Source organism: Trachinotus anak, unplaced genomic scaffold (assembly GCF_046630095.1).
Source record: "Trachinotus anak isolate AG129_WGS33_773 ecotype Australia unplaced genomic scaffold, CSIRO_AGI_Tana_v1 ptg000034l, whole genome shotgun sequence".
Classification (NCBI taxonomy): domain Eukaryota; kingdom Metazoa; phylum Chordata; class Actinopteri; order Carangiformes; family Carangidae; genus Trachinotus; species Trachinotus anak.
In genome coordinates this window covers 2,261,326-2,276,650 of record NW_027273885.1, presented here as the reverse complement: position 1 = coordinate 2,276,650, position 15,325 = coordinate 2,261,326, and the positions used below count along the sequence as shown (strand labels likewise).

The 15,325-nt window shown below is 45.5% G+C and overlaps 1 protein-coding gene across 2 annotated transcripts; it reads left to right on the top strand.

The window, feature by feature from the left end:
• The first annotated feature begins 368 nt into the window (after nt 1-368).
• On the top strand, nt 369-15,076 carry akap1b (A kinase (PRKA) anchor protein 1b). Of its 2 annotated transcripts, none has more exons than XM_071471585.1 (11): nt 369-507; nt 5,333-6,942; nt 9,614-9,738; nt 10,563-10,689; nt 10,821-10,948; nt 11,091-11,268; nt 11,475-11,625; nt 12,844-12,911; nt 13,121-13,194; nt 13,279-13,344; nt 14,605-15,076. In XM_071471585.1, the coding sequence occupies exons 2-11, from the start codon at nt 5,358-5,360 to the stop codon at nt 14,665-14,667; spliced, it is 2,565 nt and encodes an 854-aa protein (XP_071327686.1). In that variant the 5' UTR covers nt 369-507; nt 5,333-5,357; the 3' UTR covers nt 14,668-15,076. The 2 variants fall into 2 exon arrangements, with proteins under 2 accessions (XP_071327686.1, XP_071327687.1); XM_071471586.1 differs by lacking the exon at nt 369-507 and adding an exon at nt 1,420-1,557 and having other exon boundaries at nt 14,605-14,816.
• Nucleotides 15,077-15,325: the final 249 nt, after the last annotated feature.

Genomic DNA, 15,325 nt, shown 5'->3' with positions numbered 1-15,325 from the left:
GGCATTTCAGGGTTAATATCCTAATTTTGTATATAGCAGCTGGTTGACATATCACGTTTATTAGTTATATCCCTGCTTTCTGCATGTTTGACCTTGTGCTGCTGCTGCAGTCACTATGTTTATATATGTATATATATATATCTGTATATATTTTGATAGTTGAATTCAGATTTAGACCTTGCTGAAAATATATGTTCGCACCAGTGAGTTAGACTTTCATGACTTTCACATTAATGTAGTTCTCACGGTCAGACGTGAGGCCGCGTGCTCCGCCGCCGTCGGATGAACGCGGAGCCTTTACTGCATTCTCAGTTAACGCGAGAACACGGACGTCCTGCCCGCGGAAATCTCGCGAGACTTCACCAGCTGTTTAGTCTGTTTTTTAAGACTGATGCTAGTCGGTTAACACGTGGGGAGGAGAGGTTGACTTTCCACGGGGACACGTTTGAAAAACTCACACTTTCCACATCGCTCTCATCGTGGCGGCACCGAGGAACCTCAAACACCGTAAGTAACCGGAGGGAGTCCGGAGAGGAGCTCCGGGGGGACGGGGCATGCTAGCGTGTCGCCGCCTGCATCATGCCCGCTCAGGAGACTTCGCGGGGACCGTCTCTCGGGGCTGGAGCACACGCACGCCGTGAAACACACCTTCCCCACCTCTCCCAACCCGTGTCAGGGATGGAAACTAAAGCTCGCAGGCTGTCCCCCCCCCCCCCCAGGCCGGCTAGCAGGCTAACGTGGAGGGCTGCGGCCCAGGCAGGACGGAGGCTCTCTGGCTTAAATGTCCTTTAACCCCGCGGCAGTCTGGCTCCTGCCCTCCGCATGTGGTTGCGTTTAGAGCCGAGTTATGCAATGGCTTCGTGCCGGGGCCTGGCGGAGGGTCCGTCCGCGAAGTGAAGCTCTGAACCGGCTCCGACACGAGGCTGAACCGTGTGACCGCCGGTCATGGTCGCCGGGCCGGAGATGACGCGGCGGGGGGTGAACGCTGAGCTGCTCCGACATTTAGATTCGTGATTGTGTTCATACGTGTCGGCTTTATAACAACATAATGGCTGAACTGCTCGCTAAAAGCCGGACACCCTGCACCGCGGCCTCCCGTTCAGCCACGCTTTATCCCGGTAGTAGCGTTAGGTCACAGCCAGACAATGTTACGCCAAACTCCCTACACATATCCGTCATTCAGCACTTACCACCCCCCCTGGCAAAACGTGGCGCATTTTAATACTTGAAATAACTTCTTATGTGAAAGTCCGTTGCTTTCTGCTAAATTCGGCGTCGAAACTGAGCACGGAGCTGATCATATTAAGTTTCAGTTTCTGTAAATTATTCTCACTGCCCGTTTACTCGCCGGGCACCGGGTTTGTGTGTTTTCTGTCTCAGATGCGTCGCGCTGTGTGAGCCGAGGAGCCCGGGTTTGCAGCAGAGGTGGTGTTTTGAAACATGCGAAGGTGAAGCGAGTGGTTTGTCAGGAGGGAAAGCGCTGAAGTCTCATTTCCATGTGCATAACGCAGCCGTCCTGCCCCGCTGCGAGGAAACCTTAAACCGCCCGGATTCCAGGTGCAGTGTCACGCCGTGGCTAGCTAATCCGTTAGCCGCTGTATGTCATGACTGTTTTATTGATGTATGTATTTAAATAGTATGATGGGGATTCTTCATTGCTACCAACAGTCTCATCGTGTGTGTTATCAGCTGTCAGAGCGAAACTCGCCCTGGAAGTTGGTGTTGTGACCCCCCATGTGCGACACAACCCGCAGGGTCGAGCTGCACATTTCTCGTCGGGGTCGTGGGGTCGTTTTCTCTGGGCTCTGGCTCTGTCGGCTCCACTCAGGATTAGCATGCTGTTGTAGCAGCTAACATCGACGCTAGTTAAGTGGAAACTTGACTGCATGTACCTTCTTATTGTCCCGTCTATTGGACGGACTTCATGCGAAATTAGACAGGTTATCGATGCGTTATCGATGCGTTATCGATAGACGCAGACTTCAGAAAGCCTGTACTGGTTTTTTACGTGGATTGTGGTGCAACAGGGGACAGACTACAATTCGGCTCACAGGCAACTCTCCACCTGGGTGTCCATGGTTGTAAAATGTCACCTTTAAGGAAGGGGTTTCCGGTACGAGCAAACGGTGTGCACGAATAATACCAACAAAGTGGGGTTTCACAGGTATCAGCACAGTAAACTGGGCTGTGCACATGTCTGATTTAACTCAGCAGTCACTGACTTACTGCTGATCAGTCCGGGGGAAATTAAATTACCTGTTAAATCATGCAAGACTGGTAGAAACTGAGTAACAGCACGGCAGGTTAGTACTGAGTGACAGGCTGTTGATAGTATGGCACAGCAGACCGAGGCAGTGCCATTGTCAAGCTGCTTAGGCTGCCAGTCCTCAGCATGTTGGAAGGTTTCTAATATGCAAATAGAGTGTGGCCACTCCTCCATCTGAACTGCCAAGGTCACAGTCTGGATCCCTGCTGTAAGGTCAGCAAAGGCGGCGAGGAACACCAGGCTGTCCTGTAAGCAGTGCTCTAGATTTGTTCGACTGCTTGTAACTTCTATTTTAACCTTGTCCAAGGTGAATGGAGTGTGGGCCACCATTTCATGGGCACATTCATACACACAGGCTCATCAGTTTTAGTTTAGGTGCAGCTGTTGATTTGATATTGAATTGTGTTGTGCATTGAGCAACGGAGGTGAAGGCTTCAGTTACTGCGGTCATTTTTAACACCCTCACTGAAGTAGTTTCTAGTAACTCTGGGGTTGGAGGACCCCTGCACCTCTGTTGAGACCTCACTCTCTCAAACTCTGAAATGATTTTGATGTAGAGCACAGAAGTTGATGGTCTACTAGCTTTTCACGTACATCCTAACGTCAAAGCTAATGTAATGCTATATTTAGCTGGAGCATAAAGTAAACCGACAAGGCATAAAGGTGGCACACTGCCGTATAACTGCGCCCTGCATGTTGTAAGCAACTGTGATCAGAGGCTGCCATGCAAATGGATTTTCATATGTCAGGAATTGCATGATTAAAGGTGCTGCTCACCTTAATGACAAGTTGCAGGTTTTGAGCGCAGTCTTAAGCGGCTGTTGCTTGCAGCCTTTTCATCCATTTGTAAGCAACGGCCCTTTTAACTTTAATAGAAGTGTTGTGCTTTGCACCTTGAGTTTTGTTTGGAGATCTGTTGAGTAATTAAAGGCAGAGCAGCGGGTTTGGCGACAATTTAAATTCGAGTTGTGTTTTGTAGAGGAAAAGCATGTATTGTTTATGCTAAGGAGGTACAGCAGTTACACTATTTCAAACTGCATGTTGAGGTATGATAGTCGCTGCTTGCCCATCTACATTACAATAATGCTTTATCTTCAGGATCAGCCTGTAGTCATGCAGCAACAGGCAGTTTGGTGCATTCAGGGACGCTCCGACATGCAACAGCAACCTTTGTAATGCAACTAATTGCCAAATCCACATAGTCTCCGTGTCCATACTTGTTTGATTTTTTTATTTTTTTTTTCTTCAAACAAAGGGGCTGTTTGGCACAATTTTTCCTCTTGGATGTTTGTGCAACCTTAAATGTACCACTTGATAGCACTTCAGTGAATACAGTAGCTTTGACCAAAAGTACCAGTGACTTAATTGATTGATTACCTATCTGAGGCTGAACCACACATCACAATATTAATGTTTTATCCAATCACTGATGACTTCAATGGTTGTTTCAGCCAATGACGCTAAATGTCTTTCAGTGCTTGTTGAGCTGTTGTGAGACAGGTGGTGCAGACAGCTGCAAAACCTCATCTTATTAATACTTGTCTTCATGCTTTACTAAACACTTTCCATGTGGCATCAATCACTGGAGGAAATTAGCACAAATGAGTAAAAAAGAAAATATGTACTATCAGTTTTGGCACAACAGTCTGGCATTAATGTTGTTTTTTCTTTACCTCACAGACTCTGACACTGACGCCTTATGTAAACACATGTTTTTTGTTTTTTTTTTTATAATGCTGAAAAGGGGACATCTACTCAGCCTGGCATGCATTTAGCATGAATGTGTTTTTCATAAACCCCTTGACCAGAATATATCATCACTGAAATTAGTATTAAACCCCAAGAAGCTCTGTTCTTCACTTGTTCATATGCACAGCATGTATACAACCTATTAAATGGTGTTTTTGTCCATTTGAAATTGTCTTGCAATTTTGTGCACTTGTACATAACAATCTAATCATCAATGCATCACTCCGACGTGTGGATGGTGTAGTCTTTCCCACCTCATTGGGAATGAGTTTTTGTGGCTATTTATTATTCAAGACAAGGGCCTCAGCCTCAGTACTTTCATGTGTTTGCACCCTCCAGCCTAAATGCTGAAGAGTTCCTTCTGGTTGTTGAATTCATGGAGTACTGTGGAGCTGTCAGGCCTTACAATAAGTAACAGGATACCAGGGAGTTTTCCAAATGGTGTCACTTAATATGAAAATAGCACAGTGTGAGTTTCAGGTTATAAACACACATTAACTGTCACCTTTTATTTTCTTGCTCTCACACAAGAAATTAAAGCTCTTTCTGTTGTTACTCCATGTTGAAAATATTTCCCAGAACTGCTGCTGCTCTGCAGAGGACAAGCAGCTGATTACGTAGAGCAGGTGGCAGAGCCAGCAGCCGTGGAGGTCAAAAGTCCAGGGAACTCTGGACTGTGCTCTGTCTCTGTCTGTCTCTTTCTCTCTCTCCAGACAGCCATATATAGACAGAGAAGAGAAATTAGCTGAGTCCCAACTGGTTGTGGAGTTCTTAGGCTACTGTGGAGCATATATTGGCTGATACTCAATAATTAAAATATTTGAGTTGGGATTGGAGACAAAAAAAAAATCTCATCAGGACGTCTGTACTGTGAAGTCCTCTATAGTTTTACGAGCCCACTGAAGACTCAGTCCTGTGAGCACCATAACCCCATATTTAGGTTCTAAACTTTTCATGACCTCAGCATAGTTGGTAAGTTGTCGTGTAAATGTGTTTGTTGTTTTCTCAAGAGCATTTCAGCAGATTTGGTTTTGAGTCTTTCTCAGTCCACACCACTACATTTTAGTTTTAAAACTCTTTGTTTTTGTTTTGAAATGAGAACATATTAGTTTGGACATAGCCTCAGGGTGAAAGTGGATCTTGTATTTTCCCAGGATACATCAGGTGAAAGACTAAATTAAAGGGTAAAATTAAGTTTAGTCCTTGAATCGATGTGCAATCAACAGGCAGACCCTAGTTGTAGCGTATCTGGTATAAATTATTTTCAGTGTCCGATGTCCCTGAACTAATACAAATCTGTGTCTTTGTGTGTTTCAGGTGTAGCTGCTAGTGCTCTGAGGAAATGCCGCTGAGGTTTCGCTCTATTGTACCCTACACACTGCCCGGAGTACTCGCGCTGATCGGTTGGTATTGGTACATCTCGCGGAAGAAAGAGCGGCTCATCGCTCATGACAGCCCAGAGGGGGCTCCGACTCCTGTGGGCCTCAGAACATCTCCATCAGAGGGTAGCAATGGTTTGGTCGAGAAAGCCACTGTATCCCCCACAAATGACACAGAACGCCCCACCCACAGACCTCCAAAGGTGACGAGCCAGAGAACAGAACATGAAAGTATTTCCCGCATCCATGTGCAGGAGGACAGTGAAGCAGCACCTTCACCAGAACAAAGTCCAGAAGAAGTCCATAAACCCCCAGTCGTGACTGTGCCATCACCTGGCAAAGAGGACAGCCTGCAGGTGTCACTGAAAGACCATAAAGACCCAGAGGAAAGCTCATCACTTGCTTTGGTAACAGAGCTGGAGAAACACCAGATCAAAGATCCAGTTCCTACTCCAGAGGCCATGGTAGAAGAGGTGATCGTGCCCTGCCAGTCTAACCAAGTCACCAGCTCCTCCCCCACAACAGCCTACCTTTCCGATGCAGAGAGGCCTGAGCCGGAGGGAGAAGTAGCAAAGCACCATGGTACCAGTAATACGCAAGATGAGATGATTGTTTGTGCAGTTACCCCAGCCAAAGTGCAGAGAGTGATCCCATCAGAGGCTGACTCTCTAGAGACGCCCCCCTCAACGCAGAGTTTCCAACAACACATGACGAGCACACCTGCCACCCTGGACCCGACCTCTGCAGCCTTGACCGCAGTCCAAGACGCCATCACCACACCAGTGACCCCAGAGAGCATCCAGGTACACAGCAGCAGTGGGGAGGAGCAGGATCTGGAGCTTCTGGCAGCTGGACTCATATGCGAGGTCATCTCGGCAGCCACCCAGGAGGTCCTTGGTGTCACCAGGTGCCAGATCACAGACAACAGCCAGCCGGGCTTCAGCAGCAGCAGCACGCCACTGGTTAGCAGCAGACTATGCTCCCAGCAGGAGGCAAGCACAGCGGCACAGCAGCACCACCATCTACCGACAAGCTCCTCTCAGACAAGCTGCGAGTCTAGAGAGGCAACAGAGAAGGAACGGCAAGGGGTGCCTAATGGATGCTCCTCGGCTCCAGTATGGGAGCCTGTTGAGGTCAGTCAAAGGGCACATCAGACAAACAATGCACAGAGGGGCCACTGGCCAACACCATCGCATGAAGCAGCACAAAGTGTCCCTCTGCTAAATGCGAAACTGAAAGGCGATGAAGGAGCTGTGCTGGCCGAGGACTCCGCCTGCAGCACGTGCCACTCTGAGGATGGCATCAGCAGCGAGGACCTCCAGAACAGCATGTTTGACAACCAAATGGATGTGATCCAAATTACAAACTTGTCAGCGAAAGAAGCCGCGCTGCCTCAGTCGCTGGACGAGCGCGCCGCAGAGGCGACGGGTTTGGCCGTGACTGAAGAAAACTCAGTGGATGCTGTGTGTGAGATAAAGGGGCTGAACGGGATGGGCCTGAGGAACGGAGCTCACGGGACATGTGAGATGGAGACGGACCAGTCTGGAGGTGAGACGTTAATCTGTTCATTCTGGGAACTGGTGAAAGACGTGTTGAGGAGTAATGCCAGACTGAAACTTCATTTCCAATACTGATTTCTGAGAGTTTATAGTATATAGTTATGGCACCAAATCATAAAATACATTCTCAAGGCCCTCCTCAGAGAAAGGTCAAGATGTTAGAATATCAGAGAGAAACCCAACACGCAGCAACAGTGGAGAAACCCACTGAACCACTTTTTATTTCTCACACTATGTGGAAACCTGATGTTTTCACATCACAAACAAAGACTGTAAAACATTTGTCTTGCACGTAAACCATGAGACTGATGTTGTAGACTGTTCTAGGTGTTGAGTGAGGTGCAGCTGCTCTGTGGGTGATCTGGACTGTGACTGCGTGGAAGAGTGATGTAATAAATATCTCTTAGCTTATGATACCTGACCTCTTACCTTGTCAGGTGTGATCAAGTAAAACATCAGTAATAATGTTGAGTTTTTATAAACATGACAAATATCTATAGATAACTCTCATAGTTTGAAGGTCCCATATTTATTTTACACTTTTCTGGCATTTCTTATTTGAAAAGAACCAAAAACCATCTCAGTGTAGTTTTACATCTCCTCTCTCAGGCTTCTCTCCGGAGCTCTAGTAACAACAGGTCAGTCAGCCAATCAGAAGAGAGGATCTAGAAGTCTGGGAGGTTATGGGAGGTTCCTGCAGGGTGGTTCTCCTTTACCTGAGCTCGACACTGCTTCTGAGAATGCCTTCCTCTGGAGCTTGTTGATGCTCTCTCTGACATTAGCCATAACCTCCAACAACCTCTCTAGAACCACTACCAGTCTTCAACTGACCCGGCCATTTTGGATTTCTCCATGTCTGTTTGCAAAAATGTACTTTCTGAGCTTGATTGCACCACAGATCTCATCCTCGACTGCCTCACCTTTCAACCAATCCAACATCTACACCTTGGTCTGTTCTCCACCCATGGTACATCTTAGCTCCATAGGACTTGTCACTTCCATCTGAGAACACAACTCCCCACAGTTTTCCTGTCCAGCCAGCTGGTGTGACGCTCCTGAGGAATTTGATCTGGCCGAGCTCAGAATACTCCTCAAACAGCTTTATGGCCTCCTCCCTGAGGCCTTCAGAGAGCAGTTTGTCCCCCTTGTCTCGCCTAAGACTTCCACTCCCAGTTTCTTGAAATACTCTTCTGACCTGCTTGGTCTGCAAGACCAGGCTGATCGGGCCATAGAGCCCAGCTACTTGGCTCAACAGTTCCTGTTTGGTGGTTTGAGGAGGCCCAGGCCTGTTTTCGTCTTTCCTTTCCTCTTTGAAAAGTCGATGAGGTCACCATGTGGCGCTTCTCTTCCTCTGACTGTTGCATAGGGCCTTGTTGTCCTTGTCCCTGATTTGCTTTGGGACTATGAGTCCTGTGCTTTTCCTAGTTCACTTCCCTGCTCCAAAATTCTCTGCTACATTGTCCTGCCTCCCACTTTTCCTTGACCCAATGCTTGGTTTGAGGGAAAACCCACCGGCTTTCAGTATCTCTTCAATTTCATCTTTGACATTGATCAGTCTTTCTGTCATTGTGGGAAGTCAGGATGTCGTTCACATAGCCATCTTCTTCTAGGACTCTTAGGTGAGAGAACTTCTCAGCCCAGCTCAGGGGTCGGCAACCCGTGGCTCATGTGGCTCTTTCATCCCTCTGCTACGGCTCCCTGTGGCTTTGGAAAATAAATAATGAGTATTTAATTTAAATTTATTTTATTTTAGTTTGTTAGTATTTAATGTTATTCTAAATTTGAAGATTATGGTGATAAAACGTGTTTAATTTTTTTCGCTCAAAATATGCGTCACAACCTCTGATGTGTGACACCCGCCGGCACCTGATTTATTGAGCTTTGACCCCCGTTAGGCCAACCATGGACAAATCCAAGAAAAGAAAAGTTTTTGAAGAAAACAGAACAATTAATGCTATGTGGGCAGATTCATTTGCTTTCACTGCTGACGAGGAGAACTCAAATAGACATTGAGTGTTTTATTTGAAAGTAACCTTCAACCAAGCGTCTTTTTTTTTTTTTCAGAGTTCAAAATGTTTTTGTTGCATGCAGAAATAAAATTTCGTTTTCTCTGCAGCAGTTCATTGATTTCATAAATGCAACACACTATAGTTTTTTTTTTTTTTTTTTTTTTTTTTTTTTTTACACATAAAGGTAAAAAACGTTATCTTCATTTTAGATGTCAAAAGGGTTTTGTGGCTCCCGGTGTTTTCTGTTCTGTGGGAAACGGGTCCAAATGGCGCTTTGAGTGTTTGAGGTTACCGACCCTTGGCCTAGCTCAATCTAATAAGGTTCTTCTGTTTCCTGCAACTGTTGCTAGAGTAATGACCTCCTTTGAATTTTTTTTCCCCGTTCTCTATACACCGTGGAAGTAGGTGAAGTTGTGCAAGAAACCTCTTCTTTGCTCCTACCTAAGCTGTTTTTTGCGTAGCTAGTTGTGCTTTGCACCCAAGAGGACATTTCACCAACCTGAAGCCCAGGCCCTGAACTGCAGCTCTGAGTGGAGCATATGTGAAAACCTGCACTCAAATACTTGTGTGGGCTGTGTGTTAACATTATGTTCCTGTAAATATGAATATTGCTGCTAAAGGTGATGATTAAATATGTGTCTACGCGTCCAGGCTCTGATGTGAACAGTATGGACTCTGTGGACAGCGGCTGCACTATGGGCGTCGGGGAAAGCCAGAGCAACAACGCTGCCTCCTTGAGCTCTGAGCTCGTCATCTGGGAGATTGAGGTGCCAAAGGTGAGTCAGGACAAGTGACACAAGACGTCAAACTACACCTCATCAGTGTGACGTGATATTTCACCCTCGTAGCTACAATGAGACTAAGAATTCATGGAAAAAATAAGACTACTGATATTTCCCATATTGAGAATTTTCAGTGTTTTATCTGAAGTGTTGATCTCCATCAGAAGATAGATTTGTGGTTTAAGAACCAGGAACCATCTCAGTGTAGTTTTACATCTCCTCTTTCAGGCTTCTCTCTGGAGCTCTAGTAACAGCAGGTCAGTCAGCCAATCAGAGGAGAGGATCTGAGCCTCTCTTCTGATTGGCTGACTGTTTTCTGATCGATCCAATAAAAAATATAGCAGATTTCAGGTAAACACTCAGAGAAAAGGCCTGTTTGGTTAGTCCAGGTGGGCGGGGCTTAGAGCAGTGAGTGCTCAGTTATGACATCACAGTCACGTCACAAGTTCCAGAAGTCCTGACGGCTGGTTTTAAGGCTCAGTTTCTGAATACAGGCTGTGTGCATTTCTCTGTGGACTGAGGCTTTGATACTTTCACAGTATTAATATAGAACCTAGACCTGCTTTATAATCACAAACACATGGACATCTACCTTTAGACTGTGTGGGACCTTTTAATATTTCAGAAATATTTTTATATTTTTCAGTAGACAAAACTGACTCCATGCTAATAATGTAAAGGGAATTAGTTTTTTGTTTTTTGTTATTTCTGTTAAGAAAAGTCTGAATTGTGGTTTGGCTCTCAGGGTGTGGTGGACAGGTGACCACTGTGACCTGTCCTTCTGACATTGTCTCATTTCTTCTCTCTTCCTGTATCAGCATCTTGTTGGGAGGTTAATCGGGAAGCAAGGGAGGTTTGTGAGTTTCCTCAAGCAGAACTCTGGTGCAAAGATCTACATCTCCACCCTGCCTTATACACAGGAGTTCCAGATCTGTCATATAGAGGGTGAGTTAGCTGGACCAGGTCCCCACTTCTTCCCCTAGTGTCTTTTGAAGGGAATTTATTCACGTTGGAATCCAGAAAAATCGGAGCATTTCACAGAGGCTTGTTTCGAACTGTGTTTTCTCTCTGTCCAGGGACGCAGCAGCAGGTTGACAAAGCCCTGTCACTGATTGGGAAGAAGTTTAAAGATCTTGACTTGACGAACCTTTATGCACCTCCACCGCCCCCGCTCACGTTGCCATCACTTCCCATGACCTCCTGGGTAAGGATGGGCCCTCCGGCTGCTCTGCCACCATTAATCTGGAGAACTGATTTTTAGTTGGTGCAACTGTGTGGGAGTTGTGGTCGGTGGAAACCTTGACCTGGACAATAACAGTTCCTGTCTTGTCCTTTTGTCTCCTCAGCTTCTGCTCCCCAGTGGAGTGACAGTTGAAGTGATCGTGGTGAACATCGTGTCCGCTGGTCACATCTTCGTCCAGCAGCACACTCACCCCACCTACCACGCTCTGCGGAGCCTCGACCAGCAGATGTTCCTCTGCTACTCCCAGCCGGGCACCCCGGCCCTGCCCTCACCTGCTGAAGGTAACCATGGTCACACAGCATGGTCACAAATCTCCCAGTTGCATTAAAGCTTTGTTTGGGAGAGAATTTTAAAAAAATACACCTTGTGAAAATTAAGGAAAAAGTAAAACTGCACTAGTGTCGTATTTAATTTTGTTGTTGTGCTGCTGCTCTGAGCTTTAACAGTCGTGTGTGTGTGTGTGTGTGTGTGTGTGTGTTCGTTCCAGTTGGTGTGATCTGTGCAGCTCCAGCGGTGGAGGGAGCCTGGTGGAGAGCTCAGGTCATCACCTTCTACAAAGAGACAAACGAGGTGGAGATCAGATATGTTGATTACGGAGGCTACGACAGAGTTAAGATCGACTCACTACGGCAAATACGGTGAGTGACTGTTAAAACCAGGCACGTATGAAGAAAGGTAGAGCAGGTAGTGGTGACGAGATGTGCAGGTAATATGTTTATCTGGCTGGTGCTGTGGGAGGTGTAGGGAGGGGGTGGGGAGTGGAATAGGTGAGTCTCAGTCCTGACTTTAGAGCGTTCAGCATCCTGACTCCCGTCTGGAGCAGGTTCAGAGGCATCTTGTCCCAGAGGGGAGGGCCCTGAGGAGGCTGTGTGAGGGCTGGGTGGGGTCACTCACTCACTCACAGTGCTGGTTGTTTTGTGGGCTAAGCAGGTGGGAGGGGAGGGAAGCACCAGTGATCTTCTCAACTACGTTCACCTGCTATGTAGGGGCCAGTAGAATGTAGAGGGGGCTATTGTTCTGCCATCTAGGGGCAGATTGTTGAACCGGAATTTAGACGAGTCTGAGACTCAGAGCCACCAGCTGCTTGTGTGAGAATAAAACCACAGAAATGCTTTGATATCATTTTTATTTTTCATTGAGTTTTTTTCCTGTTGTAAATGTAATTACTTTATCACCAATGACACATTTTCACTCGCACATTTCTTAAAGCTACAGTACACAGATGCTTTCTGATATTTTAGGTGAAATATGCTTCAAATATCTTTAAAAAGGGATTAGACTTCATTCAGTCTGTGAACGAAGCCAACATCTGTCTGCAGATGTCAGGCTGATGTCAACACAAACAGTGCAGAAGAACTAGTTTCAGCTTCTGACCTGTCTGTGCACAAAGTGAAGATTAGTTGAGCACCTGGTGCTGCAGGTCTGTAGCTTTATTTCAAACATGCATAACTATGAAACCCTGAGAGGTCGTGCATTAGTCATTTTGCAGTTTAAATATTTTTTTAATGTGTTTACAGTTTAGCTGATGGTGTGAACTTTACAGTTCAACTGAAGGGAACAACAGTGTTGTTCGCTTGCTGAGTGTAGAATAAATTTCTCAGGATAAATTCCGAGAAGCACTTTATGTAACATTGGTTTTATCAGATGTAACTGAATCAAGTATCAGATCCAAGTATTCTGAAAACCAGTCTCCAGCCCACTGCTCTGGTGGCTCAACAAAATCCCGAATAAAGGGTCAGTGTAGATTTAAAATTAGTAAAAGCTCCAAAATGTTAGATTACCATATTCAAGAAAATATTGTCTTAATATCTGTGTAGACTGTAATTTTCATAAACTGCTCCTTTTTTATTTTCCAGGTCTGATTTTGTAACACTACCATTTCAAGGTGCAGAAGTCCTGCTTGACAACATCGCTCCTCTTCCAGGTTTGTAATTCAACACCAGTGTTTCCAGCTAATTTAGTGTCGGTTCTTTCAATATGGCTTCATTTAGAAAAGTTTACTTTTGTGTCTCTTATCTAAAGAATTAGTCTGAAAACCAGGTGTAAATGTATTCGTCTGAGCGCAGCAGATATGATGTGGGTGGATCTGTTCGTATTTTGTCGTTCTGACATATTCCACACGTCTCTCACCAGGAGAGGATCGTTTTTCACCTGAGGCCACATCAGCGTTGGAGGAGATGACCAGAGGAGTGGCGTTGCTCGCACAGGTGAGACCACCGTCCACAGCTGATCCTCTCCAGAACGTCGCTTCTCATCTCTGATTGGCTGTTTGTCTTTCTGTTTGTGTGCAGGTATCGAACTATGACAACAACACAGGCCTCCCACTGGTCCACCTGTGGAACATGGTCGGAGATGAGGTATGATGCATGTATCACCTTCTGCAAATGACTGTCTTGATACTACCTGCACACCTGCACAGGTAGTGTTAGAGGTTTCTGGCACAACTTCAGGAGAATGGAGAAAGAAAAAAAAGTCTAAAGAGGTCGAAACACTTGCAGAATTTTATCGTTAGACCGACATGTTTCAGCTTGTGGCCTTCATCAGGGTTATCCAGTCGTAAACTGTAGTTGAAATAGGCAACTTAATTTGTATTATCATGCACAAAGGTCATTCAGTGTGCTTAACAGAAAATAGAAGAAGCATAAAAACAGAGGTAAAAAGCATAATAACAGATAATATCTAATTAAAGTGCAGGGAAAAAATTGGAAGTGGAGAACAATTTTCTTACGCGTTTCTAGCTTCTTGCAGACAGTTAGGACCTTTTAACAAATTAATGGCATCATGTTACATTCAGTGCAGGTTTAATCCAGAAAAGCAAACAGCAAATAAACTAAAGTTCTGATCCTGTTTTAATCCACTGTTGATGCTGTGAATACAAACATCACTTCCTCCACTTCCTTCCTGTTATTATGTTTTCGGGCTAATGTCTGTTTCCACATCAGTACAGCAACAGAGTCATTCCTATTTCATTAAAAACAGACTTGATGAGTGTGACATAAGAAAATAATGTTCTTCTTTTCTCCATTTGTTTCTACTTTGCTGTTATATTTAATTTACTGATGATCATCTGTCAGTTAAACTTTGATCTTCTGCACAGATGCCTCACAATAAAAATCAGTCAGTCAGTTCAAATTGAAGTCACTGATGTTTGCCTTCAGAGTGACTTCTGGGTCTGCACCCATCTACAGGTTTATGCTCCTTCATTATCATCCCTGCACACGTCTCCTGAAGTCAGAGCAGGGGCCCCCCTCTGTCTTACAGAACCTCAGCTGCTCTGTAACACCAAAACATCTCTAACTAGCACTGACTGTAAACTTCTTCACTTCATCTTCTTGCACTCTTGAAATAGATGTAGTACTTAGTATTTACACCAAGGTCTCCTACTGCACTGAAGCTCAGTGATGTCCTTCACTCGGATAAAAGCATCTGACAAATTCCACTGTCTCAAAGACAAAACCCCTTTAATGTTGAATTAAATTTACAAAGTAGAGTGAATGACGACCCAAAGCAGCAGATTGTGAGTATGACACGACTCTGTCGCCCTGATAGAATTACACTGCTGTTCAGTGTCTGCCTGTCTGCCTGTCTGTCTAACCTGAATGTGCGTCTTCCTCCAGGTGATCTCGGTGAACCGCACTCTGGCCGAGAGAGGCCTGGGATCTTGGGTGGATGGATTTTGAACCAACGCGCTCTGACCTCCACACCTCCACCCCTCGTGGTCAGCAGTCTGGGCCCAGCCCCCGCCTGTGGTCCCAGCCCCACCAGCCCCACCACTGGATCTAAGAAGATTGTTTTTCCTTTTTTTTTTTTTTTTCTTTCTTTTTTTTTTGTTTGTTTGTTTGTTTTTGTTGTTTTCTTTTTGTTGTTGTCGTCGACCCCCCCCCCCACCCCCCCTTCCTTTTTTGAAAAGAAATTAAAAATCGTTTGCAGGCATAATCTACAGGAACAGCACTGCTTCAAAATAAGACGACCCCCCTCCCTCTCCTTATACTTGTACACAAAAAGAACTTAAAGGAGGACAGGAGGAGGTACTTGTAAAATTTTTTAAAAGAAAATCTATATTGTAACTAAATAAAGGTGCAGCCAATATTTTTTTTTTCCCTCCCCTATTCGACCTTAATTTTCGCTCTGGGCCTTTGCACCTCGACTCTGGATCATCTTGCTGTGGAGGGACGGACGGAGACACTGGTTTAAACTGCTCTGACTCTCACTGACACCCCGGCTGTAGGTCAGAGTTCATTCAGCAGGTTTCTTGTCTGGATACAATATGAGGGAGGGGAGGGAAGGGCAGTACAGACTGATAAGTGATATCACCGCAAAGAGCAGAGGAGGTCTGGG

What these genes read in the sequence shown, in the direction of transcription:
- akap1b (XM_071471585.1), top strand. Translation starts at nt 5,358, where the DNA reads ATGCCGCTGAGGTTTCGCTCTATTGTACCCTACACACTGCCCGGAGTA. An exon ending in GACTCACTACGGCAAATACG is followed by an intron (nt 11,626 to 12,843) that starts GTGAGTGACTGT and finishes TTTATTTTCCAG; the next exon opens with GTCTGATTTTGTAACACTAC. An exon ending in GGAACATGGTCGGAGATGAG is followed by an intron (nt 13,345 to 14,604) that starts GTATGATGCATG and finishes GTCTTCCTCCAG; the next exon opens with GTGATCTCGGTGAACCGCAC.